Genomic DNA, 27,095 nt, shown 5'->3' with positions numbered 1-27,095 from the left:
CGAACTATGATTCGACACCTCCAACTAATTATTCACAAATAACTACCCAAATCGTTTCTACAAATTAAACTCATTAGCTATAATCAGTTCAACCCAAATTAACTTAATTTGTTAGATCACAATTAATAGTAATGCATATTGTTCTTTTAGATAGTTATACACATTTAATTTTATACATAAGTGTGAACATATACATATCAGATTATATATCCTACCGACAGTTTGATCCTTCTTTGTGTACACTGTACATTTAATTTTATAAATAAGTGTGTATATTTTTGAAATTTCGACGACTATACTTGCAACTAAGAAAAATTCATTTTCGTTATTTATAATCACCATGTTGCATTTTATTTATTTATATATATATATATATATATATATATACTTATTTTGCCTCCTAATTAATTATTTGGTTTGATAATGATTGTTTGGGAAGACTTGAATTCTTCCTGTATATGGGCGGTTCGACCTGTTAAAGGCGTGTTAACCTCTCACCCAATGGATGTTTTTTATTCAAAAAAAGAAAAGTAAAAATAATATATATAATATATAGGATATTACACCTAAACCCCTGAGATATGCTAAAATAACTTTAATATCCATGCAATATTAGTAATTACAGTCACACCCTTGAAACAATTACCGAAGCCAAGATTTATGTCATGGAGACCGATATGCAGTGTATTTGTTTCCCGCGGGGCCGTTAATACTACCATAGATGAAAATTTATAAATCTTATAAAACATAATAATTATTGAATAAATGTTATTAGGAGAACCATGTCACCCCTTAACTCTATGTTGTCTCTACCAGTGCCTGAAACTAATACTCCGTTAGAACCCTAACAGAATACTTACCTAATGCATTATTCCGTTAGAGTTTATAACAATATTTCAGGTGGTGATTGTAATTATCGATATTATAAGGACCTTAAAGTTATTTTAGCATATCTCAGGAGTGTAAGTGTAATTTACACTAACATGTATATATGTATGAACAAACTTGTTTGACAAAATGAATAGATTCCTTAATTATTAATTATTTTTTGTATGATAGATAGATAGTAAACGCTTTATTATTTCATTTTGGCAAATGGATTTTCTGATTAAAAATATCAAATATTCCAACTAATAATTATAAGCTTTCATGCTTGCCATTGGTACGGTTTTTGTAGATTTAATTTAATCCAAATTGCACAGTTCTTAATTCACATCCATCATCTTCAACGACCCAGCTTCTCTATCTTGAAAACACACCATTGTTGAAGCTCACGTCCTTCATAAAAAAAAGACTAAACTAAATTCTTTAAAAAAAAAAAAAAAAAACATTGCATAAATTAGATCCATTAATACGTGACCACCCAGCCCTAATTTCATACTTAATAACATAGTGGTTTTTTTTTCTTTCTTCTCATGTACGTGTATGTTTGTACATCTGCGTCGTCGTCGTGGTGCAATGTTGCTCCCAAAGATTCTCGGATTGATTTGTCTTGTGGGTTTTGCTTCTGGAGCAGCCGTTTTGCCTCCCGATGAAGGTATGTATACGTATATATACATATATATGGGTGTGTGTGCATGTCTGTGTTTTTGTATATATACGGTTAATAATAATTGTGTTTGGGGGTGGTGCGGCAGTGGTATCTTTGCTGGTGGTGGCGAAGAGTTTGGGGAAGACAGACTGGGATTTCAGTGTGGATCCATGTAGCGGGTTATCGGGTTGGGCGACCCAGAACCCAGTTAAGGGTTTTGAGAATGCGCTTACTTGCGACTGCACCTTTGAAAATAACACCGTTTGCCACGTTGTTAGCATGTGAGTTTATTATTTTCTTAACTCCATGAATGCCTACTATGAATTAAAATTAGGGGTGAAAGTCGGATGGGTTTTGGAAAATTTTCCAATTTTTTTCGGAAGTACAAATTACTTATTTTGATTCCAACAAAAAATTGGAAAATTTAGAAATTCATTCCAACTAGTAACTCACCCGTGCGATGCACGAGGTCAATTTTAAGTACAATTTTTTAATGACTAAAAGACGCCAATGGGGTAAATCAAACACATTTATGAATGAAAAGAGAATGTTAATGCGATGCATGGGGTAATATAAAAAATAAAAATATGAAATCGAACGAAAACTTTGAATAGTCAATAGTTGATACATAATACGATATCATCTAAAAAATTTAAAAACTATATCAATTCCATTTATTTAAGTACCAATATAAACAAAATAAATGATAAAAGAAAATATAAAAAATGAAAATTGTGATATATAAAATAAGATACATTATCTGATCCAAATGGTACAACTATGTCGTCCAATACACTCGGATCCTTAACAAAACTTAATTATCAAAGTAGTGTTTTACAGCACATCCATTGACATCTCCTATAACTCTCTTTGCGAGTAACATACACATTTTTCATTGCTCAAATGCAATCAGTGATACACATTACTGAAACATAATCACTTAAAGGTGTAAAAAATAAATACAATTTGTACTAAATCACATCGATTCTAAAAAAAACAAATTCAATGGAGTAGACAATAAAATGTGCGTAAAGTGCAAATAAACTAAAATAAACTAACACGGTATATATATATATATATATATATATATATATATATATATATATATATATATATATATATATATATATATATATATATATATATATATATATATATATATATATATATATATATATATATATATATATATATATATATATATATATATATATACACACACACAAATAACAGATGTGCATTCGATTCACAATATACAATTTTTATGATGTAAATTCATATTCCCTGAAAAAAATCCTTGTAGATAATATTGCAAGTAATATTAGTCGTCTATTCCGGCTTGATGATATCTTTATGTCACCTCTACTCTTAATTCTTCATAGTGTGGCGTATAATAGTTCATGCCACCTCTACTCCTAACTTCCAAGTTGCAAAGTATAATAGTCCATGCTACTTCTAATACAATACTAATATTAATACTAATACTAATACTAACATTATTATTAATAATACAAAAATCAATACTAATATTAATATCAATATTAAACCAATATCAGTACCAATACCAATACCCATATCAATACTAATATTTATACCAATACTAATACCAACATAAATACCAATACCAATACCAATACAAATACAAATACCAATACCAATATCAATACCAATATCAATAACAATACCAATACCAATAATCATACTAATACTAATGTTAAAACTAATATTCATACATATACTAATAATAATATTCATACCCATACTAATACTCATACACGTACACATACTAAGACTCATAATAATACCAACATTGATACTAATACTAATACTAATACTAATACTAATACTAATACTAATACTAATACTAATACTAATACTAATATTAATACTAATACTAATACTAATACTAATACTAATACTAATACTAATACTAATACTAATACTAATACTAATACTAATACTAATACTAATACTAATACTAATACTAATATTAATACTAATACTAATGCTAATACTAATACTAATACTAATACTAAATACTAATACTTAATACTAATACTAATACTAATACAAATACTAATACAAATACTAATACTAATACAAATACAAATACTAATACTAATACTAATACTAATACTAATACTAATACTAATATTAATACTAATAATAATTATACTAATACTAATACTAATACTAATACTAATACTAATAGTAATACTAATACTAATACTAATACTAATATTAGTACTAATACTAACTATTACTAATACTAATACTAATACTAATACTAATACTAATACTAATACTAATACTAATTCTAATGCTAATACTAATACTAAACTAATACTAATACTAATGCTAATGTTAATGTGCTAATACAAATACCAATATCAATATCAATACCAATATCAATACTAATAGCAATAGTATTAGTAATAGTAAGAGCATAGGAGATTCTAAATCTGTAATAGCTAATGAATAGCGTTATACCACCTCAGATTTTACTATTCTACTCCAACCATAGCATTTAATAGTTAGCATTTATTGTATGATATTAATTTTCAACTATTTTATGAATTGATATTTGTAAATTGTACTCCCTCTGTCCCATATTATATGTCTTTTTAGAAAGTTTTTCTTGTCCCAAATTATTTGTCATTTTAGATTTTCAATGCATCATTAATTGCACTATTTTCAATTTTACCCTTTATAACTCCTAATTAGTTAGTTGTAAAACAATTAATGTCAAGGATATATTAGTATTTTCCTATGTTTTTTACTATAATCTATACACATTAATTGATTTTCTTAATATGTGTGAAACAACCAAAAACGTCATTTAAATTGGGACGGAGGGAGTATTTGTTATACATATTATATCTATAATATAACTATTTAAAATAACTATTTATTAGTTTATTAATAATAATATATATTTTTTTGAACAAAATTAATACTAATATATTTAAAACACTGAAAAAACTAACTAAACCTAGTATGTAAAATTAGATTTATGGTACATGGCTTTTATAAATAAACAAATTAAACCTAAGTGGAAAGAAATCTCTAGAACCAAAAGAAAAAAAATCAAATACACAAAAACTCATGTACAATAACTGGTATATATAGATATTGGAGGATTGATTTTAGTTGTCGAACAATAATTTATCACCTACGATGGAACATGTTTTTTTTTTCTTCGCAAATGCTATATGACTGTGTTTTAGTTGAAGGGGGAATGTGTATGTAACCCATCATAATACTAATCCTTATGTTAATCCTAATTATAATTTAGAATACTAATCATAATCATAATATTCCAATTATAATGCTAATGGTAATTGTAATATTAATACTAATAGTAATCTTAATTCTAATCATAGTACTAATACTAATGTTGATACGAATATTAATCATAATCACAATCATAATCATAATTTTGATACTAATCCTAGAATTAACTATAATCTTAATACGAATACTAATAGTGCAACGCTAATGTTAATGCTAAAGAATCATTGATGCTCAAATCATGAAATATATGCAAATACGCGTACAACTAATTATTGCGCGCATAAAATTAAATTAAATAATTTAGATAAAAAAATCCGTAAAAAAATAAGAGAAAAAATTCGCATTTAACACATGGAGTGACATTGTTCAAATCATATCACATCTGCAAATAAATTTGTAAATATCCACCAAATTGTGTTTCTAAATTGTAATAAAAAAATTATATTTGAGAGCATGTATTTGGAATCCATCTATAAAGATAAATATATAATTTATATTTTAATTTTAGATATTGAATAATAAATTTTATTTGGCATCCATCTACAGTATAATCATATATTTATATTGTAAGCATGATACGGAAATACTTATACAATAGCAGAAATATTACAAATGATCAATTATTATATAATAGCAAAAAGTCAAATTATTATTCAAAACAAAAAAGAGCAATATGGTATCGAATAAATATACAAAAAATATAGACATATTTGGTAAGAACAATACATAATTAAATGATTTGTTTCACTATAAATTGAAAATGACAGATTACAGTAAAATATAATGTTTAAAATGACAACTTCTAAAATATACTACATCATAATTATTTGAAAATTTTACTACACGATCCCCCAATAAAAGACATATGCAATACGGCACGTTTCACCGTTTTGGTTTGATTAGATTCTCCACTCAATGTTGCTTCTAATCAAACCAAAACGGTATATGTTGGCCTCTATACATTATATAGTTATACATTATAGATATATATATCAATTCAAATTTTATGTTTTAATGAATATATAAATTGACTGTCAAAATAAAATTATAAATTAAAATATTAAAATAAATGGAATAAAAAACGAAAAATACAAAAGATGGATAGTTTGGACTTTGGATCTAGCTTTCTTCATATTGTCCTGTTATTCACCATTCTTGACACATACAATACAAACATTGGCGAGGTTCTGGAAAAGAAAAATAAAAATGAAAAAAAAAACTATAACAACTTATAACAATGAACAATGAACTGGATAATATAAAAACAAAAAATAAGAACAAATAATAGTGAATAACTATAAAAAAATAAGAAAAAATGGGATAACAAAAAACTAAAAACCACAATAAATAAATAAAAATGTTCCAATGAAAAAAAATAAAAATCAAGCAAATGAAAAAAAGAACAACTAATAACAATGAAACATCAATAATAATATAAAAAATAACAAAAAAAAAATGAAAAACAAAAGAAAGATTTGAAATCTTCCATTTCAGTCATCCCACATACAATGCAAGATCCAGAGCGTGGAACGACTTTGATTGATTCCCTACATGAGACGCACATACATGGATCGAAATTAGGATCAAAATACGCGTTACAAAGAACACATTGTTTGGACTGAGCGCAAACAATTTTTTTGATCATCATAAAGTACGAACGACTTTATTTAATAAACTGCATGAAAACAATTAAAAAAGTATATTAAAATAAAAACCCAAAAGAAAGAAATACAAATAGTACTAATATGTATATATAAAAATAATTATGAATATAAAACTATGCATATATATACTTATAATAATCTATAAGAAATGATAGAAAAAATGTAATATGAAACTGTATAATACGAACATTGTGCACTTTGTAATCGAATGGTGGTAGATAAAAATGAAATGAACATTGAGGGGTTTATATAGTATTGAAAATGAACTTAATTCTATGGAAAATTTAAAAATTCAAAAGATTTATATATTAGTAAATGAAATCAAATCAAACAAATAAAGGAAACAACCCAAAAAAAAAAAAAAAAAAACTTGTGGAAAACAATTTTGCAATATAAAAACATTAAATATGAAGATACAATTTTTATTTTTTACCATTCAATTTTGAATTAAAGTGTAAATTAAATCAATCAAAGATGATATGAAGGATCTTAGAATATTAAAGATTCCTTTCTATTGGTGATTTGATATTTTATTTGAAATAGTAATTGACAAATATAATGCATAATCCGGTTTATAGTTCGAAACATATTATATATTAAATAGTGTTTTCGAAATATACTGATAAACTACTGCATTTAGAAAACAATTTCTTGTCCTAACAATTGCGGGTTGGAGATCACAAAAAATTTAGAAAACAACAAATATGCTTTAAATTGTTAAAATATACTGCATTTAAATTGTTAAATTTTCAAATTTCAAAATATTGCATATTTATTAAATAGTATAATTATTTTTAATTTGAAATATGGTATAATAAAAATTATATACGAAAAAATAGTGTATATTTATCAAATAGTTCAATTAAAAAATAAAACATTTTTTTATTATTATTTTTAATGGAATGGATATTCGAATATTCTAAAATATTGAAAATTAAAAAAAAAAAACAACAACATATTCCTTTATTTTAATATTTTAGTATTTAAAAAAATAGTTTTTTTATGAAAATTATTTGAATATTCGTAAAAAAATTGAGTTTCATGTATTTTTTTCAATAAATATATTTTGAAATACTGAAAATATAAATAACATTTTTTTTTATTTCGAATTTATAAAATAACTTTGGAAATAATATATATACATGTGGTAATTATTAAGTGATTGTGTAAATGTAAAATAGGAAAGAACTTAAAAACATCCATAAATAAAAATGCCACCTAATCAATTGAAGAATCCACCTAATCAATTGAACTCCAACTAAGCAATTTTGACAAATGACATCATCATTTGCCACATGTCAATCATTGAGGGCATAGATCCTCTTTTTATATTATATATAGATTCCAAAAGCTATAGATATTTCGGAATCTTTTAAATTACGGGAGTATTACACTTTTTAAAAGTTTCAAAAACTTTCATAAATTTCTAAAAATAAGAACACCCACTTTCATAAAATTATAAAACTAAAATTACTCGTATGATAAATTCTAATATTTTTAAAATAACTATAATGATTCCAACTGCACGACACACCTATTTTCTTTTGTTTGTAGACACCTATTTTCAAATTCTAAACCCTCGGAATTATAAAAGTCAAAACTATGGAAGAAACTAGGTCTTTGTTACGTGAAAATTAGCAAATGAAACAATACTAAAACTCTCCAACATCGAGCAAGGTAAGAATATGTAAATATTTCATCTATTTTATTGGTACTTTTCGCAAAAACAAATAATCTATTTTATTTGTATATTTTTCGGAAAACAAAAATGGATTTTTCGAAATTAATTTTGAAAACTAATCGGATAGGAAATCGGAAATTTCAAATACTTTTTTATATGATTCCAATCCCAATCCAAAATCTTCGAAAAATATCGAAAATTGAAATTTTAGAAATCGGAATAAAAAAAAGGTTCAATGATAAGGATGACATTCGCATTATATTTATAAAAAAAATTATAATTTTTTAAATTCTACTTGAAATCTATGTCATTTTGAGGGGCGTGCTAAAATTTACTAAATCCTACACATAAAATAAAAATAAAATTTTCTCTCTTTTCATATTTTCTCTTACTTCTTTCTAAAATAATTTTATCCAAGTCACTCAAAATTCCTTAATATTGACGTGAATAATTATAAAAAACGAGTTCAGTTTTATTTAATATTTATTCAAATTTATTAAGCTTTTTTAATTATTCAAATTCATATCAATTCGATTTCTTCCTCAAATTTCAACTTTATTTTAGTTTGAACATGTGAAGATTTTTGTCAAATTCGAACTTGAAATGCTAGAGACATTTTTAGTGAGTCATTTTGTGGAAAAAAATAGGAGAAAAGAAGACGAGTGGAGAAGGAGAAGAAAATATTTTAGAGAGATAATTATTTTTGATTATATGCATGATTTGGTAAAATTATGGTGTGATTTAGCAGTTTGATAAATCTAAAAAATAATTAAAAAAAAAAAAAAAAGAGTATTGTTTTGACTCAACTGAAAAAACACAACGCTGCAAAAAATTATCCCGCGCGTACTGTCAATTCTCAATTGCAGCGAGGTACAAAAATAAAATATATTAATTAATGCTAATTGAAACAACTGAAATATTTATCTTCAGTAAATTCTTAATTAATTAGTCCAATTTTCTGTTGATTGGGATTGCAGAATTCTGAAAGCCCAGAATCTGCAAGGTACTGTTCCGCGAGAGCTCGTCAGGCTCCCTTTCCTCAAAGAGATGTAATAAGTCTACTTTCTCTCTCTACACACACTCCTACACCACTATTTCACACACACACAATTACACAAACTGAAATCTAGGGTTTCAATAATTCAAACTCTTCGAATTCTCAATTCATCTGATTTGCACAGTGATCTCACCCGGAATTATCTCAACGGCACCATCCCTCCAGAATGGGGCTCCATGAATCTCGTAAACATGTACGTCGTTTCTCTCTCTATATATACTTATATGTATAGTTATATATGTGTCTATTATGTGTGTGTGTGTGTGTGTGTATTTGCTGTCTAAGGATGTATGCGTAAATAAAATTGAAGAGTAATAGTTGTGGAATGGAGCTATGGTGCTGAAAGAGTAATGTTGGTTTGCAATGCAGTTCTCTCCTCGGGAACCGTGTGACGGGTCCAATACCAAAAGCACTTGCCAACATCAGCACGCTTGCAAATCTGTAAATTTTTCTTACTAATTTTTGTTTTATTATTAGATCAATTTCGAGTTGATGGATATCTTATTTAGAATTTACTTGTTCTGCTTTTTTTTTTTTTTTTTTTTTTTTTAAATTTTTGAAGGACTGTGGAGTACAATCAGTTAACTGGAACAATCCCTCCCGAGTTTGGGGATCTTCCTCGAATAGAGAAATTGTAAGGCTCTCCAATTCAGGCAATTCTAATTTTCGATTTCCCCCCTTGTTTGAATGAGTATATTAAGTTGTTGCCTTTTTTTTTTTAATAATATTTTTACCTCATTTTTAGCTTAGTTTGATTTTAAGATGGTTGGATTTGTATTTGTTTACTGTCATCTTCTGAAGATTTTTTACCTCAAACAACTTAACCGGGGAGATACCTGCAACTCTAGCAAAACTAACCACACTGAAAGACTTGTAAGTTTCTTCTCCATGTTACGTTTTGATAGAGGTTCACTAATATAGTTTTTGGGACCATATATAAGCTTTATTTTTTGATGCAGTCGTGTTAGTGATAACAACTTCAATGGAAGCATACCTGATTTTGTCCAGAACTGGACAAATCTCGAAAAATTGTAAGGATTGCTCGACATTTGATGCTATGGCAAATCCTTGTTATTTCGTTTACTGTTTAGCGGGTTTTCATCAAATTTTAACTTCTAATTTGGTAATGTCAGGGTGATTCAGGGCAGTGGTCTGAGTGGGCCGATCCCTTCTGGTATTGCTTCCCTAACCAAATTGACCGACGTGTGAGTATAGATTGTGATATTTATTATATAAGCTTGTTGAAGTGACAATGAATATTTTTCCTTGAAAGTGAGAAGAAAGAATCTGATGCTTTGCATCTGCTCTAAATGTGCAGGAGAATCAGTGACTTGAACGGGAACGAATCAACTTTTCCAGATCTTAGTAAAAATAAAAACCTTAAGACACTGTCAGTGGGATTTTTGCATATTGATTTGTCAAGATCAATCGTTGCTTTGCTTTTGTATGACTCTGTAAATATTGTTATGCAGGATATTGAGGAGTTGCAATCTCATCGGGGAGTTACCAAGTTATATTGGAAGACTGACATCATTGAAAGCCTTGTTAGTAGAAACGTTTATCTCTTTCTAGTATTTATGCACTATACTGTGGAAATATGGAAAGTGAAAAATAAATTTAAAAATTAAAAACAATATAGAATCCAATTCTTTCATTGTTGCGAAACTTGATAACACTGTTCAATGTTAGCATTCACACACGAGATCAAATGACTAATGGATATTTTTGTATATTTCTTATTTTGCTTTCTTATGCAGAGATCTGAGTTTCAACAAATTAAGTGGACCGATTCCAGACAGCTTTGCTGGTCTAACAAAAACAAGTACACTGTAAGAGTTTCTATTTGTTATCTCTAGTAGCCACTTTTATTTGATTAGTCACGGTTTCTATTCAAAATCAAATAACGTAAACTTGCAACAATTAAAAAAGTTAACACGAAGATCAAGGAAGTGGCATGGTGGAAACCATTTCAGCCCCAATACGAGTTAACAGTAAAATCAATTTGCTTAAGGCACATATTTGAGGTCAAATTTATTTGTACGGAAAGTGACAAAAAAGTGGAAATGGAGAATACCTCATAGAGTTTACAAAAATCCTTCACTACCTATTTGTCTTGTCCTTTCCAATCCTTTTCTGAATTTTCTGCAGTGCAGAGAATTATAAGGGCTCAAGCTCAGTACTAATAATTATAGACATGTCTTAGCTTCAGAACTGAGTTTTGCAGTTTTAAAAGTCACTGCCAGATTATCTGTGACACGTTTTTGCATACAAGGAAAATATTGAGATTGCTAACTCGGCATGTTCATTTCCAGGTATCTAACTGGTAACTCCCTAACTGGGCCGCTGCCGGATTGGATGTTGAAAGACGGCGACGCAATGTATTGCTTCCTCCCTCTCATTTTTGCTTCTCTTATTTAGACATAAAGCGAGTCAATAATTGCCTCTAGCTCTATCGTTTTAACATAGAAATATTGTATGATCAAATCCAGTGAAGTTTAAATCTATTCAATTTGTATGCAGTGACCTGTCTTATAACAACCTCACATATGAAGCCGCAAATTGTCAGCCACGCAACTTGTGAGATTACTTACACTTATCATCATGTCGATATTGTTTTTGAATTTCCTCATTTGAGCAATTTTCACCAATTATTTTCAGAAACTTGTTTGCAAGCTCCAAAGGAAATTCTTCGTAAGTTTCTGACTTAAAAGTTCACAAAATCTCCGTTTTACATCTGATTTTCTGTTATATGAAGCTTACTTATCAAAATATACCTTCTCTTTGGCAGTGGTATTGTTTCCTGCTTAAGAAACTCCCAATGTCAGCGAAGTAAGTAACATTATATATTCTTTAAACATTGATTGTTTTACTACTTATTTCCCTCAGATGATTGATCTGGTTGAGCACTTGAACTAAGTGATGCTGAATTTTATCGTACTCCAAATGAGTACCTTAATTATAAATGCTACACAATTTCCTTTTTCAGGATGTCTATCTATAACAGTTCATTCTTTAGGAGTCATTTTCTATTTGAAAGTATTCAAAAGGCACTTCTAATAGATTAAGACACGTTGGTCTGAATTACCAATTGTCTTTAAAATGAATCTTAGTTATTTTATCACAGACTATTAGAGATATTAGGCCTCTATCCCTCGCCATATTCATCGCCGACGAGGGTTTCCTGGTTCTATTTTAGGATGTGATTGCTGCAGAGGGACTTCCCCTTCTTTTGATTCATCATACTACTTGATCCCATTGCTTTTATTTTATCATTACAACTTATGTTTCAGTATTCACGTAGAGCTTTAAGTGTACTCTTTATACGTGTGAGTCCACACATTTATTAATTTGGCATTCTGGTGGAGCTTTGAGACTGTTACAGTTATAAGTTATAAGTCTTTATACGTGTGTTTTTGTTCTTTCCCTGTCTTTTCTTTCTAAGTAATTATTGAAAATTTGTGCCATGCTTTTGTCTCAGAGTATTCATCTATCCACATTAACTGTGGTGGAAATCAAGTGGTTGATGATAAAGGAACTATTTACGAAAATGATGGAACTTCTGGGGGAGCTTCAAATTTCTTCACAAGTAAGACAAACTGGGGAGTCAGCAGCACTGGCCACTTCTTGGATGATGACCGCCCTACGGACTCGTTCATCTGGCCAAACAGCTCAAGCATCTCAGGGCCGAATTCCCAGTTGTACATGGATGCACGCCTTTCCCCACTCTCATTAACTTATTACGGATTTTGTTTGATAAACGGGAACTACACCGTAAACCTTCACTTTGCAGAGATCATATTTACTAATGACAAAACCTACAGTAGTCTTGGGAGGCGTTTGTTTGATGTATACGTTCAGGTACTTGTATAAACCCCTTTTCATTAGAGTTTTTTTTTGGGGGCAACTATTTTGAATACTAATTTTTGCTTAGTTGAATACTACCTAGTTGAAAACCACAATTGAGTACATATTTATAAGTTTTTTCTTACTTTAAAACCAAAATAAAAAGAAAATTACAAAAACACCCTTTCATACAAAATATCAATTATATCAAATTTTATTAGAAATTACCTATTCAAAAACCAAATAAAAAAAAAAGAAAAAAAACCCTTTGTTGTAAAAAAAAGAAAACCTCCACCATTTCTTCTCCTCTCCAACCCTGACCGCCGCCGCCGCCGCCGCCGCCGCCGCCGCCGCCGCCGCCGCCGCCGCCGCCGAACGCCACCGTACGTGCTCGTAACTGCCGCGACAACCCAATTAAACCCTATCTTTTTCATCTTCTTAAATCCTCCAAAACATCTCCAAATTCAAAAAATCAAAACCTCACAAAACTTATAAAATGGAGTTATAAGACAATAATATGGTAGTATATGTGGAAAGAGAAGCCATTAAGGTAAGTATCGATGTCTTTTTTGAGCTTCGAAGTCGATTTTGAAGTTTTTTTTTCGAAACCCGTCGGCAATTTTCGACACATACAGGTCGATTTTTGGTCAATTTTCGACACCAACGTGTCGAAAAAGAAAAAAAAAAAAAAAAAAAAAAAAAAAAAAAAAAAAAAAAAACCAAATTTCGACACCTACCTGTCGAAATTTGGACAATTTTCGACAGGTAGGTGTCGAAAAACACTATTGGTAAAAAAAAAAAAAAAAAAAAAAAAAAAAAAAAAAAAAAATTTTTTTTTTTTTTTACCAACAGTATTTTTTCGACACATACCTGTCGAAATTTGGACAATTTTCGACAGGTAGGTGTCGAAATTTGGTTTTTTTTTTTTTTTTTTTTTTTTTTTTTCTTTTTCGACACGTTGGTGTCGAAAATTGACCAAAAAATCGACCTGTATGTGTCGAAAAGTGCCGACGGGTTTCAAAAAAAAAAAACTTCAAAATCGACTTCGAAGCTCAAAAAAGACATCGATACTTACCTTAATGTGTTCTCCTTTCATATATACTACCATATTATTGTCTTATAACTCAATTTTATACGTTTTGTGAGGTTTTAATTTCTTTAGTTTTGATATTTTTTAGAAGGGTTTGTTGTGAGATTTTTTAGAAGGGTTTGTTGTGAGGAAGATTTTTTAGAAGGGTTTTTGGGGAGGGAGAAGAAGGAGGTGGAGAAGGAGGGAAATGGTTTTTTGAGTTTTTGATTATTTGGTATTTAAGAAAGAAAAATAGTATTTGTAATATTTTTTTAGTTTTAATTTCATTAAGGGTATTAAAGTAATTTACAATTAATTATTTATTTTTTATTTTTTTGGTATTCAAGTAAGCAAAAGTTGGGATTTGAAATAGTGATCCCCTTTTTTTTTTCATTTTGAGAAATGCTTCAAGGTTTCTGGAACAAATAAATTCAGGGAAATCTGGTGCTGAAGGATTTCAACATTCAAAATGAAGCAGGTGGAGTTAACAAGGGAATCATAAAAAACTTCACTGCAGTTGTTGCTGATAATACTTTGGATATACGCTTCTACTGGGCTGGGAAAGGGACAAATGCTATTCCTGTGAGAGGTGTATACGGTCCTCTCATTTCAGCCATATCTGTAGAACCTAGTAAGTTGCAAGTTGGGATTCAATAGTAGAACACACAAGCATAGAATTGAATGGATCGTATCGACTTGGAAAATGGAAATTAGAATAAAAGTGACATAAAATTCTACATAATTATGATCTAATATTATCTTTGGAGTTGTAGTGTATTCTTTTCATTATATAGTGTTAACATCTTTTGAAAAATTCCAAATTGGTTTAGGATTCTTAAATATGTCCCGTTATTGCCAACTATGCACGGAACATAGTTGCCTGATACATTATCGTCTCTAATTTATAATCAATAAAGAAGTAATGGATTATCTTGACAGAATGTCTTCTCCTCCTCTCTCTTTCTGTTAGATTTTACACCACCAGCAGAAACATCAGCAAATGGAAGCAGCATTTCTGCAGGTGCTATAGTTGGTATTGTAGCAGCAGTTCTTGTGACAGTTTCTCTGGTTCTTGGTATTCTTTGGTGGATGGGTTGGCTGAGACCCAGAGAGAACACACTGGAACATGGTACTAAAATTACTGGCACAACCATATGTGCCTTTACTTTTAACTTGTGTCTGAATCTTGTTTTAGTGTGTTCAAATTTGTTATTGATTCAATATTTCAAGAGTGCAGCATCAATAAATGTTATCTAAATTGAATTATGTAATTGGAAAGTGTTTGCAGTTATCTAAAATGCTAATTTACGTATAACACTCTTTTTCTCAGAACTAAGGGGTGTAGACCTTCACACTGGGTCATTTACACTGAAGGAAATTAAAGTTGCCACAAACAATTTTGATGCTGCTAATAAGATTGGAGAAGGTGGTTTCGGTCCGGTATTCAAGGTAGTATAAACAATACATACTTCTACTAAATGAATTATCTTTATTTTGTCATTAAGTTCATTCAGTTTTTCTGTCACCTCTGATTTGGTTGCGATCACCTGTCTTATTTGAAGGGTGTCCTATCCGATGGTACAGCCATCGCCGTAAAGCAGCTTTCTGCCAAATCAAAACAAGGGAACCGTGAGTTTGTCAATGAAATTGGCATGATTTCTGCTCTACAACACCCTCATCTTGTCAGGTTACATGGATGTTGCATTGAAGGCAACCAGTTGTTGCTTGTCTACGAGTACTTGGAAAATAATAGCCTTGCTCGTGCATTATTTGGTAAGTTTTGCCACAATTCTATTTTTGTTGGTTTCACTTCCAGAGGAAGCCAAATGGGACCCACAATTTGTGTGGACCGATCCGAATTTATTTTTATCAATTTAAACTTACGTATGAAGATAAATTTTTGCAGGTCCAGAAGAACACCAAATTCATTTGGATTGGCCAACGAGGCACAAGATCTGCGTTGGTATAGCCAGAGGCTTGGCTTATCTCCATGAAGAATCAAGACTGAAAATTGTCCATCGTGATATCAAGGCTACAAATGTGCTTCTTGATAAAGATCTTATGGCTAAGATATCTGATTTTGGACTCGCCAAGCTCGATGAAGAGGATAACACCCATATCAGCACCCGCATTGCTGGAACTTTGTGAGTAATCAAAACATTTATATTTGTCTAGCTTACTATTTTTATCCAACCAAAGATCGAGCCATTGATTTCATAGAATTTATACCTACTGTGTCCCTCTCTATAAGATTTATATCGTGAGGTTTAAGTCTATACTTTTGCGGAAAAACATAAAAAAAAAAAAAAACCCAACTTTTTTGTTTTCCGATAAAAACTACGACAGAAACATTACTGACATGATATTTGATTTCTCAGTGGATATATGGCGCCTGAGTATGCGATGCGAGGCCATTTGACGGACAAAGCAGATGTATACAGCTTTGGTGTTGTTCTTTTGGAAGTTATCAGTGGAAGGAGCAACTCTAGCAGCAGAGGCAAAGATGACACTTTCTATCTTCTTGACTGGGTACATTTAGTTCACCGTTTCCCGTACTTACATTTGTCTTCCGCTGCTGCTGTTTTTATGATCACAAAAATAAACTTTTTTTTTTCCGCTTTTGTTAGGTACATAGGTTGCTGGAGGCAGGAAAATTGATAGAAATAGTCGACCCAAGATTGGAATCCAACTTCAAGAAAAAGGAGGTCATGGCGGCTATCCAGGTGGCACTCCATTGCACAAATGTTATAGCTGCTGAAAGACCAAATATGTCAGCAGTGGTAAGCATTCTCGAGGGAAAAGCTGGTGTTGGAGAGTTCTTTTTAGACACAAGTACTGTCTCGAATTACAAGAGTACCCCTCCTCATAAGGAAATGACGAAAAAGGACCCTAACGATGAATATGGTCAAGGTCAAGACCACAGCATCATATCAATGGAGGATCAAGTTCCATGGACCGGTACCTCAGCAGTATCCCATGGTGGTGGTGATCTCTACCCGATCTCTGTGAACACTGATTTCTTGGAAAAGAGAGATGTGTAAAGAGACACAACACTTTGTAAACACTTCGTTATTTCTTCGTCTTAAATGTACATGTTGGGATTTTTTTTTTTTTTTTTTTGAAAATCGTATAAATTTGTAAAAGGTTTAAATTTGTTGTCACTCTGATACTTTGTTAACTTCATTTGTTTTTGTTTTATGTGTAAAGAGTTTGAGAAGATGAACTGTTCTTTGGTTCTTCTGTTTTGTTTTTAAACATGAGTAGAAGGGTTGCAAAGGAGCGAAGAAATAGTTTCGATTCTTGTGGTTTATTCATCAACATATTTGAGATGAATTCCATACCTAAATGTTACTCCATGCTTCACTTGTACTTAAAATGAAGATGTTTTTTTTTTCTTGGGTTCTTTTTTGTATTTTAAGAACAATTTGTGTGATTTTTATTTCTAAAATTCGACACATAGGTGTAGAATTTTAATTGTTTTTCCTCCACATTTTCAACACATATACATGTCGAGAAAGGGGGCAACTATTTTGAATACTAACTTTTGCTTAGTTGAATACTACCTAGTTGAAAACCACAATTGAGTACATATTTTTAAGTTTTTTCTTACTTTAATACCAAAATAAAAATAAAAGTACAAAAATACCCTTTCATACAAAATACTAATTACATTATTTTTTCTTTGAAATTACCTATTTGAAAACCAAATAAAAAAAAAAAAAAAGAAAAAAAAAATCAAACACAAAAAACTCCCTCCGTCAACCTCCCTCCGTCCACGCCGCCCGACGCCGCCGCCGCCGCTCCAACCATCGCCGCCGCCGGACGCCGACGCCAAACACCGCCTAACGCCGCCCACGCCGCCCAACGTCGCCCAAAGCCGCCGCCGTCGTCGTCTTCGAATAGTAAGTTATAGTTGTTTCGATTTTTTTTTCTTTAATATTTATTTAAGATTTGAATGTTTGATATGGGTAATTAGGATTTGGTTGTTTTAGGTTAGAATGATCGTTAATTAGTAATGGGTGCATCTGATTTCAGTCGATTTGAGCATTGATTTGAGATTCGTGGGTCGGTTCTTCGTTCTCCATTTTCGACCTGTACATGTCGAATTTCGATGAATTTTCGACAGGTTGTTGTCGAAAATTCATCCAAAATCGACATGTAGATGTCGAAAATGGTGAAAATGTTGAGTTTGGATTTTGTAATTTTCGACAGTTAACTGTCGAAAATGGGTTGCATTTTCGACAGCAACCTGTCGAAAATGCAATCCATTTTCGACAGTTAATTGTCGAAAATGACCCCATATTTCGACAGGTTTCTGTCGAATTTGAACTGTGAAATTTTTTTTTTTTTTTTTTTTTTTTTTTTTCTTCCTATTTTTATTTGCTTGTGTTTATATTATGTATATTAATTTTTATTTGTGTGTTATTTTGCAGTGGAAGAATCACGTCAACCTCGTATACCTCCGACTGTCTCGAACCGTAAAAAGAGGAAGGAATTATCCGATAAAGGCAAGGGCATAGCAGTCACGACCAAGAAAAAGACCACGACCAAGAAGAAGTCTGGAGAGGGTTCTTCGTCAACGAATCCGGTGCCGGCTCTACATTCGACTGTACAAGTTGGTGATTCGAGCAATGAACCGGTCCTAGGTCCCGAGATACCGGAATTGTACACAAAATTTGATAAGCACATTGCTTATCATATTGTGAACGGAGGGCCAGATCGTTCGGAGCGCGGCTCAGAATTTCGAATACGAAATCACACAACAACTTTGAAAGGTTGGGAGCCGGCGCCGTTTATTAAAGAGGTAGTACAAAGATGTGGTTTAATGTCAGTTGTACAGGCATCGTACAACACTGTGGACGGCCATCTACTTAGAGCCTTCGTAGAGAGATGGCAGCCAGCTACCAACACATTTCACTTACCTGTTGGAGAGATGACCATCACACTTGACGATGTGAGTTCGTTGGTCGGTTTGCCAGTTGTTGGGCGTACCGTATCCTGCGAGCGTTTGGTCCGTGATTCCAAAACCATTCCCAGTACTTTGATGTTCCAGTTGCTAGGTGAGTACCCGGACGATGTAAACAAGAAGAAAGCGGTCAAGTTGGAATGGTTGAAGGCTAAATTTAGCAAAGTGACCATGAGAGATAGTGCGGAGAAGAGGACGTACGCCATTCGGGCGTATTTGTTATTTTTGCTCGGGTGTACTATACTGTGCGACAAGACAGGCAATATGGTAAGCGTTGAGTACCTAAATCTTGTATCTGATTTGGATCGGATCGGCGAGTATGCTTGGGGCACTGCATGTCTTTGCCGGTTGTACGATGAGCTTTCCTCAGCCTCACAAAAATCAACGAACTCGATGGCTGGCTGGCTGACGCTCTTTCAGTCATGGATTTACGAGCACTTTCCTTATTTGGGGGGTGGCACATTGAAGACGGAATTCGAGGGGCCATTAGCGAGCCGATGGGAGCCTCAGTCAAAGACTACTTCAACGCCTGAACGAGCGTCGTACCTGCGATCTCGATTAGATGATTTGATCCCCGATCAGGTAACATACCACTTTAATAATTTGTTATTACTACTTAAGTAGGTTTTTACATCTAATTTTTTATTTATTTTAATAGGTTATATGGTCACCGTATACGGCTATTCGTGATCGTTTCCCGATGCCAGATTCTGCTTGGTTTAGTGGGATGATATGTTGCATGGACCACTTCGAGGCATATCATCCGGACAGAGTGTTGAGGCAGTTCAACCGGGTGCAAATCATTCCAGGTCGTGCATACATGTCAAAAGATATGTACAAAGCTCTAGTTAGCAAAGGTCGACCGGTCCAGAACTCAATTTTCGTTGCGTACGGCGAACGATTCTCTGATCGGTGGGAGGAGTATTGTCTGGACGAGGAGTCGAGGTCCGTTGAAATTGAACTCGGGGAGGCGGACACTTCGCCGGACTACATGAATTGGTTCCGACCCAGATGCATGTTACAACTGAGTAGGCATGGAGCCCATCCTCCTCGACCCCAGGGTACACTTAGCGAGGTGCGGGGACTTGCGCCATCCGACGCTCATACGGTCATGTGGGGGACCCTAAATGATATTGTCAGATTGATCGAGCCGGATGCCCCACTTCCACCTCCTTCGAGGTCGTCGGATGCCCCACCACCACCACCTCCAGGTAGCTCGATAGGGCCACTTCCACCGCCATCGAGCTCGTCCGATGCCCCACAGGCGGTTGTGAAACACGTGTTTAGTAGGAAGAAAAAAACACAGGATTAGTCTTGTATTTTTTTAGATGGATGTTGTTTTATGGATTTTATTTGTTTTACTTGCTTTCTAATTTAGTTTTATATGGATTTTGGTTGTTTTAAATGAAAATATTTTTGATAATTTGAAATATATTTGGGATTAGTCTTGTATCAAATTATTTTTATCTCACATTGCAATATATTTGGGGTTAATTTCACAAAAAAAAAAAAAAAAAAAAAAATTACAAATTTTTCAAAAAAAAAAAAATGTTGATACAGCTCAAATTCGACAGCTAGCTGTCGAATTACAGAGAGTAATTCGACAGCTAGCTGTCGAATATGAGCTGTATCAATTTTTTTTTTTTTTTGAAAAATTTGTAATTTTTTTTTTTGTCCAAAAACACTTACAATATGTTTTTTATCTTACATTGCAATATATTTGGGGTTAATTGCACAAAAAAAAAAAAAATTTGCAATTTTTTCAAAAAAAAAAAAATTTGTATACAGATCCAATTCGACAGCTAGCTGTCGAATTACACACAGTAATTCGACAGCTAGCTGTCGAATTGGATCTGTATACAATTTTTTTTTTTTGTGAAAAAATTGCAAATTTATTTTTTTTTGTGAAATTAACCCCGAATATATTGCAATGTAACATAAAAAACACATGTAAGTATTTTTGGACAAAAAAAAATAAAATTGCAATTTTTTCAAAAAAAAAAAAAAATTGTAAACAGCTCAAATTCGACAGCTAGCTGTCGAATTACTGTGTGTAATTCGACAGCTAGCTGTCGAATTTGAGCTGTATACATTTTTTTTTTTTTGAAAAAATTGCAAATTTATTTTTTTTTTGTCCAAAAATACTTACATGTGTTTTTTATGTTACATTGCAATATATTTGGGGTTTAAAAAAAAAACATAGTTTTTTCAAATAAAAACCCAACACTTAATAACATTGAATGTATCACCAGTAACTTTACATATTTATGTTGGGAGAACTATCACCATTGTCTGATATAGTAATAATCTCGAAACTCTCTCGCGTGGCAACATTTTGACCTATTAATTCTCGAAATGCTGTAATCCGACCATCCATTTCTGCAGGCTTCCAACCATCAGCTTTAGGATCATGACACCGGTACCAATAATCGGCGATAGGAGGTATTGGACAATTCTTGTTCAATACAACATGCACGAAGTGACAGTTGTCGACGAATGCCATACCGTGCTCTTGCCTCTCGTTGAAAAGCTTTGGATCGCTCGATAGGGGAAGGAACGTGAGACACTGATACTTGGATAAGTAGACAAGCACAATATTGTATGTTGAAGCAATTACATGACCCATATTTGGCAAAGACATCCAATGATCACGAGTTGCAGGAACATCCCAGTTACTCACAATAGCTTGCATGCTTCTAACGGTTTCTTCGCCACGGTGCATGGTCGTGTAAGTGGAAAAATTAGAAGTCAACTCCCGTAGCATGTCATCTCGCACTCGACCCCATTCATCTTCTCCAAATCCCATCATAGAGGCAACTGCCCGAAATCCACAGTGTCCATCTGAACCGACATTGATGATTTCTCGAACGTGCATACGAAATCGTGGATGGATCGTGTCAATGTACTTATTCTTGCCGATCAAACCTGGTGGCAATCCCACATCTGCATCTTCAAATAATGGTTTGACCGACTCTTGTGTCGGTATAGTGCTTTTTCCTGACTCTTGAGTTGGTATAGTGTTGAAAGAATCATTCGAATGCCCTCGTAATCTCATCAGTACAGGTATAAGCTGCAGTATATTACATTTCATTACTACTCAGCACAATTATAAAATACAACTTCAATGAAATGAGACGATAGTAGCGACATTTACCTTTGGAGAACAACTAGCTTGCTTCGATTTTTTTTTCTTTGGCTCCACATACTCAAAATGTGATTTGTCCCGAGTGCTTGATTTGTCTTTCCTACTTTTTGCCGGTCGACCTTTGCTAACAACTTTTTCACTTGGCTCCGTAAGGTTAGTCTTCTCTGGGTGGGTAAAATGTCTCAAATGGTTGCGCAATCGAGTTTTTGCATCGAGATCGGCACATTCAAAGAGCTTCTGGTATTCCGATAATTCTTCGTCGATGGTTGGTAGGATGACTTGGCCTGTGGTCGCGACGGGCTCCATACTCATGTGTTTCCAATACGAGCCTATTAACTCAAGTGGGATAGGACATTTGTTCACAACAACATACTCATGAAGTTCATGGCGACATGGTAGACTGTGGGTTGTTCGAATGGCGCAACTACAACCCATATCGCTCGGTTGCAATAGTTTCGCATTGTCCACCTCAACTTTGAGTAGTTGTAGAGCGTATTTTGAGATACTTCCACGAAGCTCATTGTATATCAACGTTTTGAAAGTGTGCTCGTAAGTATTTTTACTTACTTCAAAGGAAGCCTTGATGTCATTGTGTTGTTCGACAATTTGATTGTGGACTTTCGTATACAAATCCACAAATGTGCCAGTTGAATTACGCACATCCCTTTTCATTCGTCCGTGTGCCCCCTCCACCCTATTAGAAGTGTACGTTCCAAAATGAGTATACTTATTTGTCCACACCGATACAAGTCTCTCCTTGTACGGATCCAACCATGAATTAGCTACATACTCTATAGCCGGGAGATAACCAATAAATGTTCTTTTCAAATCCTCCCAATCCTCATTGAACTCCTCTATGGTATTTCTTTCAATAAGAGCCGAAAAACTCGACTGAAATTGCTTCCATTTGGTGATGTCCTTTGGGAACAATTTCTTACAATTGGCCACTATATTCTTGTTCACATGCCACCGACACAGCAAGTGATGACTCGATGGATACACATTGGCCACTGCTTTCATTAAACCCAAATCTCGATCTGTTACAATGCAATTAGGCCGAGGACAACTGGTCATGGCCTCCTTCAAACAACGCAACGCCCATTCAAAATTTTCCGTCTTTTCGTGGTCCAAGTAAGCAAAGGCAATTGAGAACGTCTTGTTGGTACAAGTAAAACCCACAATCTCAAGAAATGGGAGTCCGTAACGATTGGTCTTGTACGTGCAATCGATGACGAATACGTACGGATACGACTGTGCCAACTTAATGCATTTCGGGTGGATCCAAAACAAGTCGGTAATCGCATTCAACTCGTTCGATCTATGGTACGAGAGGTATTCATCTTCTTTCAACTTGACAAACAATGATTGCAATTGAGATCTCCCATCCAATTCACTGAAATTTAACTTAGAGATAGTATTGTAAACTGTCTTCATACCAGTTACATTAGACGGGTCCTTTTGCTTCAATGCTCTTAGAATTGCCCTTGGTTTCACCATTGCTTTCTTCATAGTGTGAACAAAGGAAACATCCTCCTTTGATAATCTTCCGGCATAAGAGTGTCCGTGCAAGTTTTCGAATAAGTTGTGGTTGTGAATACCACAACTAACATCCAATTTCCACTCAGCCTTTTCATCATCCTTGTGTTCCCTTGTCCCCTTCAATTTAAACGGACAATTGCATTTCTTTGAACCGGTGCTCCTTTTTCCCGGTCTTTGATCATCTTCACCTGGTACCTTCTTGCCAACATAATGGCCCCCACGCTCACAACGAACAATCACATACGGTGTCCTACGTCCTCTATCCCCGTCACTCGAACCCCCAATCATTAACACCATTCCAATTCTTTTACATACTTCACGAACCCATGCCATTAAAGCTTCTTTTGTTGGGAATTTTTCTGACGTGGTAAATGAATGGGTGCAATCGATCTACACAAAAGTGTCGAAAATATAAGACAAGTAAATTTGCAACAGGAACCAAATCGACACTTAAGTGTCGAATTATGATGCAATTTTCGACACTTAAGCGTCGAAATATTGGGTAATTTTCGACACCTAAGTGTCGAATTATGATGCAATTTTCGACACTTAAGTGTCGAAATTTTGGGTAATTTCGACACTTAAGTGTCGAAAATTGCATCATAATTCGACACTTGGGCGTCGAAATCTAAGGGTATTTTCGACACATACATGTCGAAAAATAGGTGTATTTTCGACCTGTATGTGTCGAAAATACATGGCGAGCTTTAAAAAAAAAAAATTCAAAATCGATGTTTTAGCTCAAAAAATACATGAATACATACCTGAATGGGTTCTCCTTGCTCGTAAACTACCATTCTATTGTCATTTGAGGCCATTTTGCAAGTTGTGTAAGGTTTTGATTTCTTTTGTTTTGGGGTTTTTTAGGAGGGTTTTTGGGGAGGGAGAAGAAGGAGGTGGAGGAGGTGAGGGGTTTGGGAGTGAGGAGGGAAATGTTTTTTTTAGGTTTTTGATTATTTGGTTTTTAAGAAAGAAAAATAGTATTTGTAATATTATTTGGTTTTAATTTTCATTAAGGGTATTAAAGTAATTTACAATTAATTATTTAATTTCTATTTTTTTGGTATTCAACTAAGCAAAAGTTAGTATTCAAAATAGTTGTCCCCGTCGAGAAAACACAAAATATCGACCTGCATGTGTCGAAAAATCGAGACTGGTTTTAGAAAGAAACTTAAAAATTGACTTTAAAGCTCAAAAAAGATTTGGATACATAACTCAATGGGTTCTCCGTCAATGTAAACTACCATTTTGTTGTTTTGTGACTCAATATTGTAAGTTTTGTGAGGCTTAGATTTCTTTGGATTTTGTGATTTTTTTAGGGTTTGTGAAGTTGAAGAAGAAAAAAAAGAACAAAATATATATCATATTTTTAAGAAAACAAAGCATACATTATTATGTATTTATATTAGAGCTAATAGCACAGACCCCCATGTGTTATTTCTAATTGGTGAAAAACACCTCATATTAAAAATATTAGCAAGAAACCCCCTATATTGTGTTTTTCGAAGCACACCAACCCTTATTTCGAAATTGAATGTTGACTTATATGAAATGACTGAAATACCCTTACAAAATATTTTTCGAAGCACACCAACCCTTATTTCGAAATTGAATGTTGACTTATATGAAATGACTGAAATACCCTTACAAAATAAATATTAAAAACAGAAAACATAAAAAAAATGCAAAAAGCAATTGCAACAAAACCCACCCCAAGGTCTTCTTCTTCATCGGGACCCCTCTTCTCCAACTCTCTGTAAAAATAATGCCGATTCTTCAATGTTCTCTGTACAACACCGTCGAGATGGATGGGTGGGCGGGGATTTCGAGCATTTGGCGGTGGAGGGTCAGGGTGTCTGGGAGGAGACGGGTGGTGGAAGGAAATGGTAGCGGCGGCGGCGGCGTGAAAAGGTGATTGCCGGAGGTGGTGTTGTGAGTTTGGTCGTGGTGGTAATTTCAATAGGGAAGAAGAAGAATTTTGTGGGAGACATGTTTTTTCTCTGTTTGGAGGTGGATGCTTGACGAGGTGGCGGTGGTGGTAGTGGGTTTGTTGGTGGCCGTGGTGATTTTTATGGGGGAAAAAATAATTTTGGGGAAGAAAGTAATTTTCTCTCTCCTCTTCTTCTTTTTCTTTTTTTTTCGTGTTATTTTTCTTTAATTAAGAAATTTTAAAAATTGCAATTTGATCCAAAGTTTTGTGTTATTTATATTTAAATCAAATAGGATTTTCCTTTTTTTTTTTTAAAAATCAGAGGGTATTTTCGATTTTTCAAGTAAAAAAACACACTCCTAAACGCACAATTCGCGCGTGCATTATACGGTGAGTTGTTAAGGTTTTTTTTGGCTTTGACTTATTATCATCGGGGGGTCTTTGCTAATTATTTTAACACGATGGGGTTTTTAGCAATTAGAGATTACACAGGGGTTGATTTTGCAAAAAACCCATTTATATTATGTAGTACGCATCTACTTTATTCTAATTTTTTTTACTTTAAATTGTTGATTAATAATCTAATTATATACTAAACTTAGGTTCTATATTATTTTAAATATATGAACTACATTATTTTAAATCGAAACAATTCAAAAACAAAATTCAAATTTTAAAAAGTAAAATAGTTTTTGAGGACAGCACATATTAAAAACTTGGGTAAATTTCACTTTCACCTTGTACTTTGGCTCGATATTACTTTACCCCCTTCTACTATGGGTGGGAACGAGCCGAGCTCGAGCTCGAGTCCATGTTGCCGAGCTCGAGCTCATTTAATTTTTTTTTTAACTTTTTTTTTGTTATTTAATTATTTTATTAAAATCATTTGATTTTTTATAAAGAATTATTTATAAGAAAATAAAATAAATAATGAACTCTAGTTATATATATTTTTTTTAATTTTTCCATTATTATTATAATATATTATATTATTATGAATTATTTAAGTAATATAGATTTGTTTCTATTTAAATACTAGAAATATTTATTATTATAGACTATTTACTATTTAGTTAATAATAATAATAATAATAAGAATAAGAATAATATATATATATATATATATATATATATATATGTGTGTGTGTGTGTGTGTGTGTGTGTGTAAAATAAAAAAAAATAAAAAGGCTCGCGAGCTGTCGAACAACTAATTTTGGGCTTGAGCTCGAGCTCGTCCGAAGCTCGAGCTCGAAAAATCCGAGCTCGAGTTCGAGCCTTTGTCGAGCCGGCTCGGCTCGTTTAACCCCTACCTTCTACTCTCGATTGCATCGATTTGCCCCGATGTACTTGAAAAATTGTCTCAATGTGGCTCTTGC

The 27,095-nt window shown here is 32.8% G+C and overlaps 2 protein-coding genes across 2 annotated transcripts; one reads left to right on the top strand and one right to left on the bottom strand.

Moving 5' to 3' along the window:
* Positions 1 to 1,161: 1,161 nt before the first annotated feature.
* Positions 1,162 to 17,532, top strand: LOC105957087 (putative leucine-rich repeat receptor-like serine/threonine-protein kinase At3g14840). Its single transcript, XM_088827485.1, has 24 exons — positions 1,162 to 1,537; positions 1,638 to 1,812; positions 9,148 to 9,219; positions 9,352 to 9,420; positions 9,597 to 9,668; positions 9,790 to 9,861; positions 10,029 to 10,100; positions 10,187 to 10,258; positions 10,361 to 10,432; positions 10,546 to 10,617; positions 10,700 to 10,771; positions 10,985 to 11,056; positions 11,540 to 11,605; positions 11,748 to 11,804; positions 11,886 to 11,918; positions 12,016 to 12,056; positions 12,706 to 13,085; positions 14,575 to 14,770; positions 15,110 to 15,268; positions 15,470 to 15,588; positions 15,702 to 15,912; positions 16,046 to 16,283; positions 16,518 to 16,668; positions 16,767 to 17,532. The coding sequence occupies exons 1-24, from the start codon at positions 1,426 to 1,428 to the stop codon at positions 17,178 to 17,180; spliced, it is 3,069 nt and encodes a 1,022-aa protein (XP_088683611.1). The 5' UTR covers positions 1,162 to 1,425; the 3' UTR covers positions 17,181 to 17,532.
* A 3,707-nt stretch (positions 17,533 to 21,239) lies between these two features.
* Positions 21,240 to 24,884, bottom strand: LOC148765961 (protein FAR1-RELATED SEQUENCE 5-like). Its single transcript, XM_088827487.1, has 3 exons — positions 24,554 to 24,884; positions 22,260 to 24,179; positions 21,240 to 22,175 (listed from the first exon to the last, which is right to left on the bottom strand). The coding sequence occupies exons 1-3, from the start codon at positions 24,605 to 24,607 to the stop codon at positions 21,363 to 21,365; spliced, it is 2,787 nt and encodes a 928-aa protein (XP_088683613.1). The 5' UTR covers positions 24,608 to 24,884; the 3' UTR covers positions 21,240 to 21,362.
* Positions 24,885 to 27,095: the final 2,211 nt, after the last annotated feature.

Source organism: Erythranthe guttata, chromosome 13 (assembly GCF_056151865.1).
Source record: "Erythranthe guttata isolate IM_541 chromosome 13, IM_541, whole genome shotgun sequence".
Taxonomy (NCBI): Eukaryota; Viridiplantae; Streptophyta; class Magnoliopsida; order Lamiales; family Phrymaceae; genus Erythranthe; species Erythranthe guttata.
This window is presented reverse-complemented; position numbering and strand designations above follow the sequence as displayed.